The sequence below is a fragment of the Caretta caretta genome, chromosome 22, assembly GCF_965140235.1.
Source record: "Caretta caretta isolate rCarCar2 chromosome 22, rCarCar1.hap1, whole genome shotgun sequence".
Lineage (NCBI taxonomy): Eukaryota > Metazoa > Chordata > Testudines > Cheloniidae > Caretta > Caretta caretta.
This window is the reverse complement of record NC_134227.1, coordinates 12,850,390-12,866,994: the sequence shown is the minus strand read 5'-3', so window position 1 is coordinate 12,866,994 and position 16,605 is coordinate 12,850,390. Positions and strand designations below refer to the sequence as shown.

General features: G+C 47.8%; 1 protein-coding gene across 6 annotated transcripts in view; it reads left to right on the top strand.

Annotated features, from left to right (window-relative positions):
* LOC125625366 (opioid-binding protein/cell adhesion molecule homolog) overlaps positions 1-16,605 on the top strand; it is a 743,521-nt gene that overhangs the window by 631,618 nt on the left and 95,298 nt on the right. For all 6 annotated transcript variants that reach the window (XM_048827330.2, XM_048827329.2, XM_048827332.2 and 3 more), the window contains one exon: positions 6,848-6,973. In XM_048827330.2, coding sequence (XP_048683287.1) covers positions 6,848-6,973 — 126 coding nt within the window. The remainder of the gene's footprint in view (positions 1-6,847; positions 6,974-16,605) is intronic.

The window sequence follows — 16,605 nt, the reverse complement described above, 5'->3', positions numbered from 1 at the left end:
GGCCCAAGCCGGCTGACACGGATTCAGGCATGGTGCTGCGTGTCTTTCATTGCTGTGTACGTATACCCTGCGTGTCTAATCAAGTTCCTGAATCAGGATTAGAAGAAAGCATGTCTTCCTAGGAGCCTTTACTATGGTCCTATGACAAATATCTAACACTTTGCACTGAGTTCCACGACAACTCGCCTGGACTAGATTCTTGGAATTCTATTAAGTTTTGCAGTGAAACCCTCCATGACCTACCGATGCATAACAGTGAACTTCTGTTTGAAAAAGCCATGGTATCCAGAGTACACAAGAGGTTCCCATTCATCGTCCTGGTGGAAGCAGGGACTTTCCTAGAGGTAGGGCAGTAAAGCATATACCGCTGAACTCCAAGTTCGCCTCATAAATAAGGGTGACTTTTACCTGGTATACACCTGAACTTTAATAACCTGAAATATATTCTGGGCTGGCGAGGCAGGAGCCTTTAACACCATTTTAGTCTGCTGTCTTGGTGCTTAATGCCATAGCATTTTAAGCATGTTTTTTGGCTCCACTGCTTCCCGAAGTGGTTTTTAACAATATTTTAGCAGCCTAAGCTGTCTCAGGCAGCTAAGAAACACTTGTTGCTGGAAATAATGTTTACCTCGGTAACATCTCTACATCATTGTGACATGTTTAAACATTAAAAAATTGTTTTGTATTTAGCTTGTTTTTAAATTGGAGCAAAAGCATAAATTTTGGATGGGGGGAGCTTGGCAAGGGTGGGTTTCTGTGTGCATGTGTGGTTTGTTTTTCTTTTTTGCCCGAGTAAGTGGTATGAAATATTCCAGGTGAAGCATCCAATGACATTGCAGTCTGGAGAGCTGGGAAGCAGCATTTTTTAACATGCTTTAATTGCTTTTTGCCGGGGCCAGGGATATTTATGGGTTAGGAGATTGCCAAGTTATTTATTAGATGGAGTATCTGGGGATAGACTAATATAAATCACTTAGGCTGGTATTGAATATACCAGACACTCAGTAATTTAAAAAGCTTTAATAAAAATGCTAAAATATGAGACTTGTCTTTAGCTGTAATGAGACTCAGTTATCATGTTTTTATCAGTGATTTTCAGCCTTGGGGTTTTTTGGGGGTTTTTTTTTTTTTTTTTTTTGCACAGAGCTGGAAAATGAGGACTTGACCCCCTCCCTGTGTCTGGCATTCCACAGCATCTGGCCCCAGCCTTTGATCTTGCAGGCATAACCGGTAGCACTTAGACATCTTGATTTACGGGTGAAATATCAGAAGCTCTTCCTGAAAGTCACATGCACATAGGGAGCTCTAGGTCTGGCCATCAGGCCTCCAGGGCCAGCTGTAGGAGTCTAGCTCTGCAGGGAGCATCTCTGCATAGCTGTCGCCTATGTCCAAAAGGCATTCTTTCTTTCTGCGTACCCTAAGCTGGACGGACATTTCACTACATGCCCATGCAGCCTGCGTTAGCCATGTCATGACTGTCTCAGCCCTTTTGTTTTCTACTTCAGAAGCCTCCCTGTTATCACAGACCCAAACTATCCATTCTAGGGCAGATGTTGCCCTTTTACTACCCTCCCAAGCTGTCTTCAGCCTCACACCCGTGGGCATTTCCCTGCTTGATCAGGCTACCCCAGTGACTCATAGAATAAGCACGCCTACTTTCTGCTCTGATTTCATCCCACATGGAGATTTGGGAGCCCACGCCTTTCTCATATAAATTAAAGGCAAAAATAATTCTCTACTTCTACTCTCCTTCCCCCTCCATTAGATCTTTCCCAACGGGTCCTGTGACTAACGCTGCTGGCCTTTGGCAACTAGGGAATGGCTCAATGCCTCTAGCCTTGATTGGGATTCTCACATCCCTGCTACGCCAGCTCTGCTCACACCTGTCTGCTGTTGGCAAGAAATCACCATTCCAGCCTGCAGAATGGGAGCGGGTAGGGTGGGGGGTGATGGGGCGAAGAGAAGGCAGAGGAGGGTGCAGGACACACGAGCTGAAAGGAATCACAGAGGGATAATAGGGTAGGGGAAGGAGAGAGAAAGAAGTAGCAGCAGGAAAGAGAGGGTCAAGACTGAAGAAAGAGGAGGAGGAGCTGGTACTAAAGCAAAGGGGCAAGAGGGAGTTAGTGAGACAGTGGAACAAGCAGGTGCTAATAGAATAGGAGTGAGGTGGTAGGGCCATGCATTAGATGGTAACAGGTGCTTTCATCTCTAAGTCAGTGGTCCAGATCCAGCCCAGGTTAATGGCCAGAAATGCCTGCCCTGCGTGAAATTAATTTGCCATCCTCGGCCCATTTCTGAGTGTGCATGTCACAAAAGCACCACTGTGACAGGCATTGGCCAGCAGGCTCAGCAGAGGCTAAAAAGGGAACAGACCAGAAAGACTCAAGTTAGGGTGGGAGGATGTGGGGGGAGAGGATTTCCAATCTCCGGAGCCATCAAGCCAGTACCTTGCCCAACGGACACTGGAAAGAGAGCCAAGGGAGATGCCAGGGGAAGGATGGGCAAGAAGTAACCCCTTCTTCTTCAGTGTGTAATAGACTCTATGCCTTGTGCACATTAAGATGAGGGAAACTGTGAATAAGGCTATAAATAAACGTGCCAGGAGATGCTCTGGAAACAATCATTATAAACCACCAGAGCAAAGCGCGAGTAGTTTGTGATGTCATCAGCATCATGGCATGTATTTATATCCCTATAATTCATAATCATTTGTTCTCATTCCCTATCATCTCTCTCCACAAAATACAACACAGGGGCGAGATGCAATCATAAATATAACAGGATCTGAGCTGACATGACATGATATAAAGCAGCAGGGTTCTGGGTGCTGCTGCCCAAGGGCGGGGATTTAGCTGTGCACTGCATAATGCAAACCTATCGGCAGACTCACCACCTCAAAGGAGTCTGGCTTTCCTAGGAGTTAGGTGTAACCAAGCTCAGGGCCCCGCTGTGCTACGAGCAGTTCATATTCAAGAGACAGTCCCTGTCTCAAATAACATACCATGCGAGGGCTAGATTGTGGAACTTACATGTTACCTCCTCCATGCAGGATGGATCACAGTTACCTGTGCTTAAATGGAAGTTTATGTTCCATGTAGGCCTGTGTAATCCTGGATAATCTTCTTCATTTAAATATAAACCACAAAACTATTCAGTCATGCCATGCTCCTTATACAGTGCCTTTAACAGACTTCAGTACTGCCCTGGCAGAGACCATTCATCCTCTCCTTGAACTAGCTTCTTCCTCCCCTGCTTTATGGTGGGAGCGAAAGATACCAAGGACATAATCACTTCCATAGCAACCAGCTGTGAAGGCGCATACAGGAGATTATGATTTCAGGTGGGGAATAAACAGCAGAGACACAGATGAATCCTTGAAGAACACGTTTTCACGCCAGTGTCCTTTGTAATAAAGAGCCAGCGAAGAGAAATACAGAAAATTTAGGACGGAGGGGGCTGAATAATTTCCTCGTCGGATGTTTTTCAGCTTGCCATGAGATGTCAGCCATCCTTTAAATCTGCCAGGCTTTATATCGCCAGCAGCAGAGTGGGGATTGAAAACTAAAGATCTTTCCCCGAGCGAATTCAAGGCATTGTGAACAGCTCTCTAATTCTTCCTGTTCCCAGCAGTTGAGAGGGGAGAGTCAGAACTCAACCTCCACACGGCGGGAGATCTTCCCTCCAACCACCCGCTGCTTTGCAGCATCACAGAATGAAGCTTTCCTAAATGAACGTTTTGAATAACCTGCCTGGTTAGCTGGGTGCTTGCCTTCATTGCTGTAGTGTCTGAGGGGCCCACAAACTTGAAGGAAGTTATGCTCACCAACTCCCTGTGGGCAGAGCCATAAGGGCAGACTGAGGTCCAGAGAGAGAGAGCATTGCCACCCCCTAAAATGTTACCGGGAGTCTCGCCATATTTGGTGATTTACTTACAGCCTCAGCGCCTGGACCAAGGGATTATGGTGGGGACTCTCGAACAGAAAACCCCAGTCCTCATGGTTGTGAGGAAAAGCTTGAAATGTGGGTACCCAAAAGGGCTCAGAAACCAAAGACACACACAAGACACACTCGCTCCCTTTCTTTCCAAATGATGCTTCAGCTTCCTCCTCTGTACAACTCTTGGCCTTTCTGAACATTGGGGATTCACAAAAGAGGATGAAGGCCCCAGTTTTCAAAAGTGGCCTTTAAGTCTGGGGGACCCCATCTTGGGCTGCCCAAGTTTAGGGCCTAATTTTCACATGGAGTGGCTCTCAGCCAGGGGCATGCGTACCCCTGGGGGTAGGCAGAGGTCTTCCAGCTCTCACAGGCTGTTCCTTGGAGCTGTGGGTTCTTAGCACCCTTGGGCGCTTCAGGGTTGGGCATAAAACATCAGGGGTCCCCTTCTGAAAAATTTGGCCTGAGTGACTTGCCAGGGGTCAGCCAGGGCATCTGTGGCCGAGCTGGAAACTGAGTCCAGTGCTTCACTCCAGCTCCCTGGCTCCTTTTCTGGCCAATCTCTTGTTTGTTTATTTGGATTGCTACATAATTAATAACCTCTCCAAAATGTCTAGGCGCTCCTGACACCACATGTAGGTAGCAGCTTATCCCCTAGAATTAGCAGTGCAGAACTGAACCAGTTACTACCGTGAAGCCTTGTCTACTTCAGGACTTCCCTCCCATCTAGCCAGGGTCTAGCTGGGACCACCTCCTCCGCAGCAATATGGAAAGGGCAGGGTGGTTACAGCCCCTCTCTCAGCAGCCTCACCTGACCCCCACATTGAAAAACTCTGCCCTACAAAATTCATTCCACACAGCTCAAGCCCCATTTTCTTCAGCTACCTCTTTAATAACTGCCACAGTGGGGACTGAACCAGTGACCTCCAGAGTTTAAAGCATGAGCTGCTACGGCTTGAGCTACAGAGGCAGTGTTAAAAGACTTGACAGTGCCCTCCCTTAAATCAAGAGGTTTCAGCCTTGGGTTTCTCTGGGATAATGTTTTGGACATTGTTTCTTTAAGAGGCGTGGAAAACAGAAATTAGGCTTGCTGATGAGAGAGGTGGGTCTGGAAGCAGACGAGCTTTGAAGTGTGGTGCCCAGCTGCTGTGTTTGCTGGGTGAGACATGAGTTTGCCGTTAGGTGCATAACTTCATTGCAGAGAGCCAGGCAGCGATGAATAAAGGAATGGCTTTGGTGTGCTCAGATCATGAAGGAATGGGGATAATCCCTGCATGACCTCATGCCTAGGCTGTGAGAAGGGGTCTTCTGGGGTGGTCTCCACAACCTTAGGACTTGTGGTGGTGCTGTAGCCCTGGACTCCCAGACAGGAGCGTGGCACTGAATCCAGGAGCAGGCAGGCTGCAAAGCAGACAGGGCCTGAATTCCCAGGGCAAGAAAGGAGTCACACAGCTGGTTTAGAGGTAACAGCTGAAAGGGATTTGAGTGCTTTTTCTCTGTGAATAGCTGAGGGAGGTGGAAGAGGATGGGGGCTCTGGGAGGGGAGAGGGTCATCTGAAAAGACCATCTCAGGCTTTCCATTTTCAGGTGGGTAGGGTGGGGAATTGTGCTACTCCCAAGCACTCATTCTATGGCAGGGAGGATACCAGGTGTCTGAGGTCCTGGGCTGTGTCCCATATCAAATCAGTAGGGCGTGGTTTGAAAAAAAAAAAAACCCATCCCACTCTCTGCATGGACAGAGCTACACCAGTAACCGCCTAGACATGGACAAGGATTTAAAAAGCAAGTTGGGACATTTAAAAAGCCTACAGACCTGGGTTACAAACCCAACAGCAAACGGACAAGGCTCATAAGCAGCAAGAACAGCACCTTAGAGCAAGAGGGCTGAGCATTTAAAGAAAAAAAAAGACCCAAATCATAATTAGCAAAAGGGTGGGAGGGGCAGGGAAAATCTTGTCTTCCATTCCATCTCTTTCCCCTTTCTTAAAACACCATCTGCAGACTGTAAATCTTGCAGGGCACAAGCCTGTCTTCCCACCTGTCTGCAAAGCACCCAGAGCGCTTGTGGGCCCCATGTACCACCCAAAGGCAGTAACTATGGCTAGCACTGTAAGGGCCTGATCCACAGTGCATAGAAATTCCACTAACTTCGATGGGCTTTAGATCAGGCCCTAAAAGCATCCCAAGGGGTTATATTCTGCCAGGAAGAGACCCCTGGGCCAAGCTGTGAAATCTTGTTCTATGGTGATGAGATCAGGAGGCTTGTTTCGGGTTCATCTCCGATCACTACAAAATGTGCTTTATGTGATGAGCCCAGACAGATTTCAGTTGTTTAAGCTAATCCCTCGATGCTCTACTGACCAATGTTTGGTAGCAGTGTCGTGTTTTTTTTGTTGTAGTAAGTTGACTGCTCTATGCTATTAAAACTTTGCAAAAAGAGAGGGCATTTCAAACTGTGGGATGTGCAAACCAGCTGGATGCAAATGGCCAAGCTTCTCCAGTGTCCAGCACGTCTCTTTTAGAAACAAGGGGTACTTGGAAAGTAGGAGGATTCTCTTCTGGGATGGTGGAATATGTCAGTGCTTTGGACTGTGGAATGAGGCTGTAGCTCCTGAGTGTGGGCAGCATGCATGAGGAGGGCCTTTGAACAGCTGGCATTGCATTGACACTTCAGTAGAGACGTCCCAAGCGTAGTAGGGGAAGCACTAGGAATGTGGTTTGCTCCAATCTCTTTGAACCTGCATAATTCAGCCCTGAGCCACTTCAGACGTGCTGTACCAGAGTGGAAGGCTTGAGATTGCCAAGCATTAGGGATCCCGCCGTGTGTATGTGCATGGCAGAGCATTGGATGAAACACAGTTCTCATGAATTTCTCCTCATTCTCTCTCTCTCTCTCTCTCTCTCTTTCATCTAGTTCCTCCCCAGATTATAAACATCTCATCAGACATCACGGTGAACGAAGGTAGCAGCGTAACTCTCATGTGCCTGGCCTTTGGGAGACCAGAGCCTACGGTGACATGGAGGCACCTGTCTGGAAAAGGTAAGAGGATGCCTTCAGATGGACAGGGAGACTTCGGGCGTCTGCGATGGTTCAGAACAGATACACTCAAATGCAGTAGGGGACTGGCCACAGGAGGGATTGCTCAGTTTTTCTTCCTGTGTATTTCTCTCTCTATGAGCCTTTGCCCTTCGTCCTTGGTTCCTGATAGTGTTCCTGGAATTGTAGTGAAGGAATGGCACCAGGAGTCAGGACTCATAGGATCCGTGTAGGGCTCTGCCTGATTTGCTGCGTGGCCTTGGGCAAGTTACTTAACTCCTCTGTGCCTCAGTTTCCCCATGTGTAAATGGCCATCATGGAACTTGCGTGGGGCTAGTTACTTAACTTTGCTGTGCCTCAGTTTCCTCAACTGTACAATGGAGATCCTGGCACTTGCCTACTTTTGAGGGACACTGCAAGGTGTAAGTGATTAATGATTGTAAAAATCTTTGAGGTCTGTGGGTGAAAGAGGCTAAATAAACACAAAGTCTTAAATATTTAGATGTTTGTTTCCTGGGTGCAGCTTCCAAGCTCCTGCTTAGCAAGCAGGAGGGATTCGCTCCCATAATGGGGTGAGGGACGAGGAGTTATTATTCATAAAAATAATACGCTGCATGTTGCTAGCCCCTTCTGTCCCAGCATCCCGAAGCATTTTACAGACACTAGTGAATGAAGCCCCTCTATCCCCCAGAGACACAGTGTCAGTGCCATGACCTTCATTGTACAAAGGGGGAAACTGAGGCATGGAGCGACGAAGTGACTTGCCCAAGGATACACACAAAGTCAGTGCTGGGGATGAAACCCTGGAATCCCAATTCCCAGTCTTCTGCTTTAATCACTAGACCTCACTCTTTGCTTAGAACTCTGACTGTCGGGTTGTTTTACAGGTTGTTTTTCTCTGTGTATTCATAAACCTACTGAATATTGTACTTCTGTGATGCTTCCCGGGGGTACCCAGGGCTGGGTGGCATCTTGCTACCACCTGCCCTTAGTGTGTGTGTGTCTGCCTGTTGTGGGTGTGCTCCCCAACAGCACCGGTCATGGCAAACCCAAGCCTCCCCTCTTGGCCTTCCAGGCCCTGTTGTCACAGTCTGACCCCGGAGGCCTCCGAGCATCTCCCTGGACTGTCCAGCCCCAGGTCCGCTGTACACTTGCAGTATTCATTGATCCGCTGCTTCCAAAGAAAGAGGACAGCCCAGCTTACCAGTTCCCCATTAGATCACTGTTCTGCTTAAATTACAGCACTTAGATTAGTTTATAGTGACGTCAAGTATAACATTATTTAACAAAGCACAGAGATTCAAATGGTAGCAAGTAGAAGTCTTGGAAACAAACGATTACAAAATCAAATCAAAACACGCACTCTAGAGCCTAGATTTAATTAACCAGATACTCTCCTGTCTAGTAAAGAATTGCTCGCCCAAAGTCCCTGCAGTGCTTCACAGCCACGCTGGCTGTGAGCCTTCTTTCATGAGACGTGAATATGGTCACTTTGCCTCCTAGGTCAGGGGTGGGCAAACTATGGCCCGTGGGCCACATCTGGCCCGGGCCCTGAGCTCCTGGCCGGGGGGGGCTTGCCCCTGGCCCCTCCCCCACTGTACCCCCTCCCCCGCAGTTATGCTGCTGTGCGGGCAGCATGGCTTGTGCCCGCCCACCTCCCAGGCTTTCCAATAAGCCTGTCCTGCCGCTCTGAGCGCCCTGGTAAGGGTAAGGGGATGGGGGGAGGGCAGGAGGTGCAGGGAGGCAGTCAGAGCACAGGGGGCGGTTGGATGGGGCAGAGGTTCGGGTCGGGGGGGGCGGTCAGGAGACAGGAAGCAGGGAGGGTAGTTGGGAGGGGGGTCCCAGGGTTTGGGGGGACAGGGAACAGGGAGGGTTGGATAGAGGGTGGGGCCCTGGGGGAGCAGTTAGGGATGGGGGTCCTGGAAGGGGGGTGGTCAGGGGACAAGGAGTGGGGGAGGGATGGATGGGTTGGAGGTCCCAGGGGTCCTGTCAGGGGGCGGGGGGTGTGGACAGGGGGCGGGGCAGTTGGGGGACAGGGAGCCGAGGGGCTTGGATAGGGTGTTTGGTCCGGGGAGGGTGGTTAGGGGTGGGGGGTCCCGGGAGGGGGCAGTCAGGGGACAAGGAGCAGGGGGAGTTGTTCTGAGGGGGGCAGTCAGGGGGCAGGGGGCAGGCTGTTTGGGGAGAAACAGCCTTCCCTACCCAGCCCTCCATACCATTTTGCCACCCCGATGTTGCCCTCGGGCCAAAAATTTGCCCATCCTTGTCCTAGGTGAAGGATTCCATGTGTTGCTTTGCACTCCAAAATATACCAGACTTATCCTTTGTCTTTTTCAAAAACAGGTAACCCCTCCCCCTGCCGCTATTTGTTTCTTCCAGTAGAATTCCTTTCTTGTAGATTTTACTCTCTCAATTTGCACCTGGCTCAATATGCAAATAGGCGTTCGATACACAAGTGGCCAGACAGGGAGATTGGTGTCAGTTACTTCCTGCCTGATAGGAACATCTCCAAGGTACGTCACCTCCTAGTGATCTGCCGTAACCCCAAGACCTGAAGAACATCATTTTCAGTATAGGTACGTAACTCCTTAAACATTATCCGCCCATACATTTTGCAGTGATTGAGACGACAAGTGGGAAACTGACTCTCAGCAGAGACCTCACATGCCACCCTTCAGTGGACTGTTATGCCAATATCTGACCCAGGGATCCTTGTACAACCTTATGCACCCTGTTTCCTCTGCAAGTTGGCACCAAGGGTCACAACCACCCATGTGAACACTGAGAATGTATGTGCACGTGTGTAATGTGTAAGTTGACATCCACGCACGTGCACACACACACACACGCACGCATGTTCTCCAGTTACTCCTTTTGATGCACTGGGCCGTTAAAAATACAAGCAATCATGGGCAATCAACACGTCATGTTGCTTTTCTACCTTTGACATGGCCTGGCAGCTGCATTCACTTTACTATGAATCGTGAAGCATATTTTTTTAACGACAGTTCACACCACGAGGCGCACCATGTCTTAGCACAGCGGGAAACCGAAGTAAAAGGACATTGCCACTTCAGAACTCCTGTAAGTAAAGGGCTAATAGCACTGACTGGAGGTGATGTATAGCGTGAATAGGAACTGTACAACCTGCATCCGCCCAGCTCGGCTGAAGTATCTAAAACAGTCCTGACCTGCAGTTCAAACCTTGCTACCCTGGCCCATCCACCTCTGCAGCTGCATCTCATCTCTTAACGTGGAGCATAATTCTTGTTTCTCCTCCAAGTCCTGAAATTGAAGCTGTCCGGCAGTGAGCGATGCGGTGTCTTTGTGTCATGTGTTTGACTGCAGTATTTGACTGCAGCACACTAATGTTGGCTATGTCTACGCTGGCGATTGAATGACAAAACGTTTGTCCTTCAGCCGTGTTAACCCCCCGTCCCCAAAAACGACACAAGTTTTACCGTGACAGGTGCCAGTGTGAACAGTGCGTTGTCGGCAGCCGACAACGCAAATGCCGCTCGTTGGGGGTAGGCGTTTTTTGTCGGCAGGAGAGCCGATAAACAGCTGCTACATGGCGCGACTTTTAGCGGTATGGCTGTGGAGATGCAGCCATGTCACTAAAAGCTGTGTAGTGTAGACATAGCCTTTCTCTCATAACTAAGCTTAGGTCCCAGATCTCTCCAGGCAGGGTATAAAAGACTCTTGTGCTGAGACTCAGAAGATCTGGGTTCAAGTACCTCCTCTTCTCCCTGGGTGATTCATGTCACTGCTCTCTGCCTCAGTTTCCCCATTTGTAAAACAGGAATTCTAATATTTCCATTCTTCTAACCTTTGTCTTCTCTATTTAGACTGTAGAGTCTTCAGTGAAGGGGCGGTCTCTTACAATGTCTCTGTACAGCGTCTAGCACAACGAAACCCTGGTCTTGGTTGGAAGCTCTAGGTGTTATTGTAGTACAAATAATCATCATCATCATTGCAGGCAGTGGTATTTGCTCAGATCCTGCAGCAGGAGAATAGGACCCCTGCTTGTCAATCCCCATCTCCTAGTTCCTGGGTTAATTGAGCTGTTCTGCTCTTCCTCCTCCTATTACTGTGTTTTTCAGGCCAGAATGCGGGCGGGTGTATCTGAAGCTTTTGGAGTTAGGAATGCATTTGATATTGATGCCTGGCTTTGGGTATCCAGTAAGCATTAAGAGGCAGGTACGCAGCGGCAGGGGAATGCCTCCTCTCCAAGTGAACGCTGCTAATGGCAACGTTGTCTCACTTTCAAACAAACGCCATGGCCCAAGGTCAGGAAGCCCAAAGAACCTGATTCTGATCCCACTCACACTGGTGTAAATCTGGAGTAACTCCGTTGACCTCAATGGAATGATGCCAGGGTGACACTGATGTAAGAGGAGAATCAAGCCTGGTTCTGTCTTCAGCGGTTCTTACTGAGCGTGACCAAGGTTACATCGGCCCGTGATGCCCAGATGATGTCTCCTCGACAGCTTTAGTAGCCTCATTGGGGTAGTGTGGGTGGATTTTAAAAAGGGCTGAATCAGACTTAGCATTGCACTTACATAAGCTAGTCGGTTATATCAGCTAGTCAGATCTCATGCTTCTGGATTAAGCTGATTGCTTCAGGAGTAAGGAAAAGATTTCCTCTTCTTTATCCCCAACGTTCCATAATTGGCCAGATATCTATATAGTGGGATGGAGCAGCAACCTTGTTTTAAAACAGTGGGTCCTGACCACTGCCAGAGCCTTGGTATTGAGCTAGCTGGACCAGTGATGCACTGATTCACTGACTCCTGAGTTCACATTATCTGAGTTCACATTATTTATTTGTACTCACAGATGCCTCACAGTTGTAACAAAGTGCTTTCTGTATAGCTAAGCGTGAAGGAGGGAGACATACATTAACAAGGTGTGTGGAGGCTCAGCTGCGTGCATGAATCTACATGGCTAAATCCGTCCCTTTCCAGTGTTCTGAAAACTCGTCAGTAGTAATACGACTGATACAGTTCTTAGATATGCTATGTCTATAAAGCCAAATTCTGGCCTGGGTTATGCACCCCAATGGCTTCCTTAGGGATGTACTGGAGGGGAGTTTGGCCCAATGTCTGTTTAGTTGTTTTAGCTGTTTAAGTAGATTTAGTTCTCATAAAAGATGCTATAGTGACAAAAGTTCCCTGTTTATCTAAAGAGCATCAGCAGTGTGGTATGGTGTTCCCCATGACATCCTGCCAATATGTCTCAGCCCTTCCCTGGCAGAACTCCCCTATGCGTGTGAGAGTAATACAGCCTCCATGTCCCATTCAGGGCTGGTCACACTGCTGTGACTGTCAACAAGGGGCTGTAAGTGCCAGTGTTTTTTCTGCTGTAGACCAAGAACTGGACTGATTCCCTCAGACCCCCAAATGTTCATCTAGGGACAGCTACAAGAACCAGCCAGTCTCTTAGAGATGAAAGCCTCTGTCTCCTGTTACCGGTAGTGCAAGCAGAATTTATTTCTTACCAGTATGCTGCACCAGCTAAAGGGGGGAGTAGAGCCCTGTCCTCCAGCAGGGCTGCTGTACAGACCCCAAATAGGAGATGCTAGATGCAGCTGTGTGGAAGGGCTGGGGGCAGGCTAGGTCTGCTCCTCCTGTGTCTTTCCAGTATGGCGTACCGGCTATAAATATCTACTGGTACGGCATACCGAACCGCACCACCATACTTCCCCACTGTGTCTTACTGAACCATGGAGCTGGCATAATTCTTGCCATCCTTGTTGAGAAGAGAGCAGGTGAAAACATTTACAGCGAAGGCACCTGATTTACTGTGCACTGCAGACAAAGGCCTCCCTGCCACTGACGGGAGCTGCCAAAGCCATACGTCCATCTGCTGCTGACCAGCGGCCCAGTCAGTTTGTGCTGGCAGTAACACCCGCTTTTGCTCGCTCCTGGCTCTCCTGCAGTGCTGCTCTAAATCTCCTAGCTCTATTCAGTCATCTCTGCTGTGCCTCACGGCAGCCCTGCACCTGCTCCCCAGCTTGCTTTGCATCGAGACCAACCCTCCTTTTAGCTCTTCCCTCCTAAAACGTCAGGCCGGATCTTACAGACATGTGCCTTAAGCGCATGGCCATGCAGTATCTATTCCAAGCACCGGCAGGATCCTCTTTCTCTTGGCTCTTTACCCTTTATACTACTTGATTGCAGTATTCAGGGCTCCTGCTTAGCATAATAGGTTTGTTCTTTCATCTCGTCACTCTGTGACTGACCATCGTAAATCACCTGCTTCTCCTGAGCTGTAGCTCACGAAAGCTCATGCTCAAATAAATTGGTTAGTCTCTAAGGTGCCACAAGTACTCCTTTTCTTTTTCCTCAGAGACAGTATCCTACCAGACCCTACTTTGGCATGTTTGACCTGTATGTATCCCCACAATCGCCCATGGAGAATATACTGCCAAAGATCGGGTACTTATTACTTAAACTGCCAGGCAGATCTGGAAGTTTTGGGGCCAATGGGATTGAATAAGGAGTGAGAGTCAACACAAAATTAGCCCATCCAGCCATGGTACGTATGTGCATAGCGTAGGTGGAATTATGGGAATAATGCTTGCCACGTAAATGAATCATGTACCAGAGCATGTATGACGAACATATCAGAAACACACATAGTACATATACCATAACTGTCAGGACTACATTTTTACAGTATGTATATTGGTAGATATATTACATGCTTTTGGCATGAATTGTATACATGTGTTGGCATGCTTACGTTATGTAATTTGGAACAATTGTTACATGCATTTTGGTATGCATGTTGTACAGTAAATTCCTCTCTCAAGTTACACCAGTGTAAATGTAAAGTAACTAATAGTGTTATTTACCAGATATATAGTAGAGGTAAACTGATGTTACTGGAGAGAAGAATTTAATGTATGACACACATGCCAACATGCAAAACATGTGTAAGACATATTTCAAATTATACAAAGCACCTGATTCATGCCAAAGGCATGTAAAATATCTACTGACATATGTACAGCATAAACACACAACAAAACATGGATAATGTCTAGCAAAACGTGTATCATATATGTACAGAACCATTACTATCTGCACTAAAGCATAATCAGTGCAAAACACAATACATGTAACAAGTGCGGCTGTATAAGACACAAACCAATTTCTCTCTGCAACCAGTGAAGAAAGACATCTTTACAAATGTTTGAAATCCCCAGTATGTATTTAGTTGATCCTAAATACATATTTATATAAGCCTGAAGATCTTTTTAAAGGCATCTTGGCTTCTGGTAAATGCTTCCACTCACTTTTTATAGACTGTACATGGAAAGATTTAAAAAAACAAAATCATAAAACCCCAAGGAACTGAAATACAGCATTGAAGTCACGATGCAAAGGGAATGCTGGGGATATTCCAGGGTCAGACTGACCATCAATGCTCAACTCAGCTGATATCTTTATCTTTTTTTCTTTTGTTTTTATGGCTTTTATTTTTTTAACTCCCTGTCTTTTGTCCGTTTCTGTCCCAGCCTTTAAACACAGAGGCCTTCATTTTCTGAAGGGCTTAGTGATTTTGCATGTCTCTGGTTTTGGGTGTCCAACTCCAGGGACCTGATTTTCACCTGAGCACATTGCCCTCTGAGAATCAGGCCCTTTAAAAATCTCTCAAGTTGGGAACTCCAAAATTAAGACCTCAGAAATCACGAGGCACTTTTGAAAATGCATGCGAGGGTGGCTTTTTGTTCCTTTTACTTCATCTTTTTTATTTATTTGTTTTGAGGCCAATGGAAATCTAGCTGCATGCAAATGTTTCTTCCAAAGTATTTCTGTCTCCCTTCCCCCTCCCCTCTTTCAACTACTGAATGTTCATTCATAGGCACCAGGTCAGGAAAGCCTTTAAGCACAAGGTTAATTTTAAGACATGCTCAAGTCCCTTTGAATTCAATGGGAGCACGTGCTCAAAGTGAAGAAAGTGCTTAAGTGATTTCTTGAGTTGGGAGGCGTTCCTGAATTGGGGCTGCAGAGAGGCAGGATGGTCCAATGGTTAGAGTCCTCATCGGGGACATGAGAGAACAGGCTTCAATTGCACACTCCGCTGCAGGTTTCTTGTGTGAGCTTCTTGAGCGGAGGTAGGACAAGAGGCGCAGGGCTTAATCTGCGGCAAGGGAGAATTTAGTCCGGTATCAGGAAAAACTTCCTTACTGTAAGGATAGATAAGCGCTGGAATAGGCTTTCAAGTGAGGTTGTGAAATCCCCATCACTGGGGGGTTTTAAAAACAGGTTGGTCAGACACCTGTCAGGGGTGTTTACTTGGTCCTGCCTCGGTGAGGGGGCTGGACTTGATGACCTCGCGAGGTCCCTTCCAGCCCTACACTTCTATGATTTGATGACCGTAGGCAAGTCACTTAGCCTGTCCGTGCCTCAGTTTCCCATTTGTAAAATGGGAATCAAAGCACTGCCATGCCTTACAGGGGGTACTGACAGAGCTACATTAAAGACTGGGAGCTGCTCAAATACTAAGATAATGCGGGCCGTAAAGGAACCTTTGTAAAATACTTCTGGGATGAAATGCTCTGGTTAAAATAGCAATCATAGGTATCGAGACTGGCATAACCAGGGTCATTCTTCTGCTGGAGAGGTGAAGTCTTATCTAGGCTGGAGGCCCCTTTGAAGACATCTTAATTATTACTCACACTTCTCATCAAGGGAGAGCACAGCATGTCTCTTAGTGTGATGGCTGGAGACAGGTATTTGGTCTCCGATTGCATGCGGAGCCTGATCCTGCGAAGTGCTGAGCATCCTTAATTCCCATCTGCATGGCTGGGAATTGTGAGCTCTCGGTCGCTGGCAGGAACCGATCTGATCTTTCCGAATTCCCTTTGATCCAACGCTCTCAGGAGATGCTAGCGTATCCCGGGTTTTGGACAGGTAGTAAATATCCCGAGAAGAGCTGTACTCAGGCTTTCTTTGGCATGTGTACTTCTGCTCGCCGATGGGACTGGAAAATGCAGAAGCACTCAAAAATGGTACCTTATTGAAACTTGATAAATCCAAGGACGTCTCCAAACGTTAATGAGTTCACTCTCACAGCCCCTCTCAGGAGGGAGAGAAATATCATATAAGAGCTGGGGGAATGAGGCTTATATAGAGTGACTTGCCCAAAGTCCCACACAGGAGGCCACTGGCAGACAACCCAGGAGCCGTGACTCCCACTGCTCTGCTCTGCAGCTGTATGTGTCGGGGACAGAACTTGCTTTTTTCCCATGTTTCATGCTCTTCCGTCTCTCTGCAGTCAGAACCCACACCTGTTCCTATTTATATTACACAGTGTCACTCTTTTTGTTCATTCCTGGGCGTGGGGAGGAAGGAGAAATACAGTTTGCATGTGCTGGTGGGATCTGTAGCTTCCGAAGGCACCAGGCATTGAGACAGCTAGCAGATCTTTGTAACGTTGCTGCGTCTTCACTCGACAGTTAGGGTCGGCTCCTGAGCAGGCAGCTGCTGACCTCTCGCCTCTGCACTGACAATTTTTTGAGCCTTCAGTTCTCATTGACTTGACAGGCTGATTGCACTAATTCAATTTGGGCTCGGCCCTGGGAGGGGCAAACAACCCTGCACAGCATTTCAGTTGCACCTTAATCC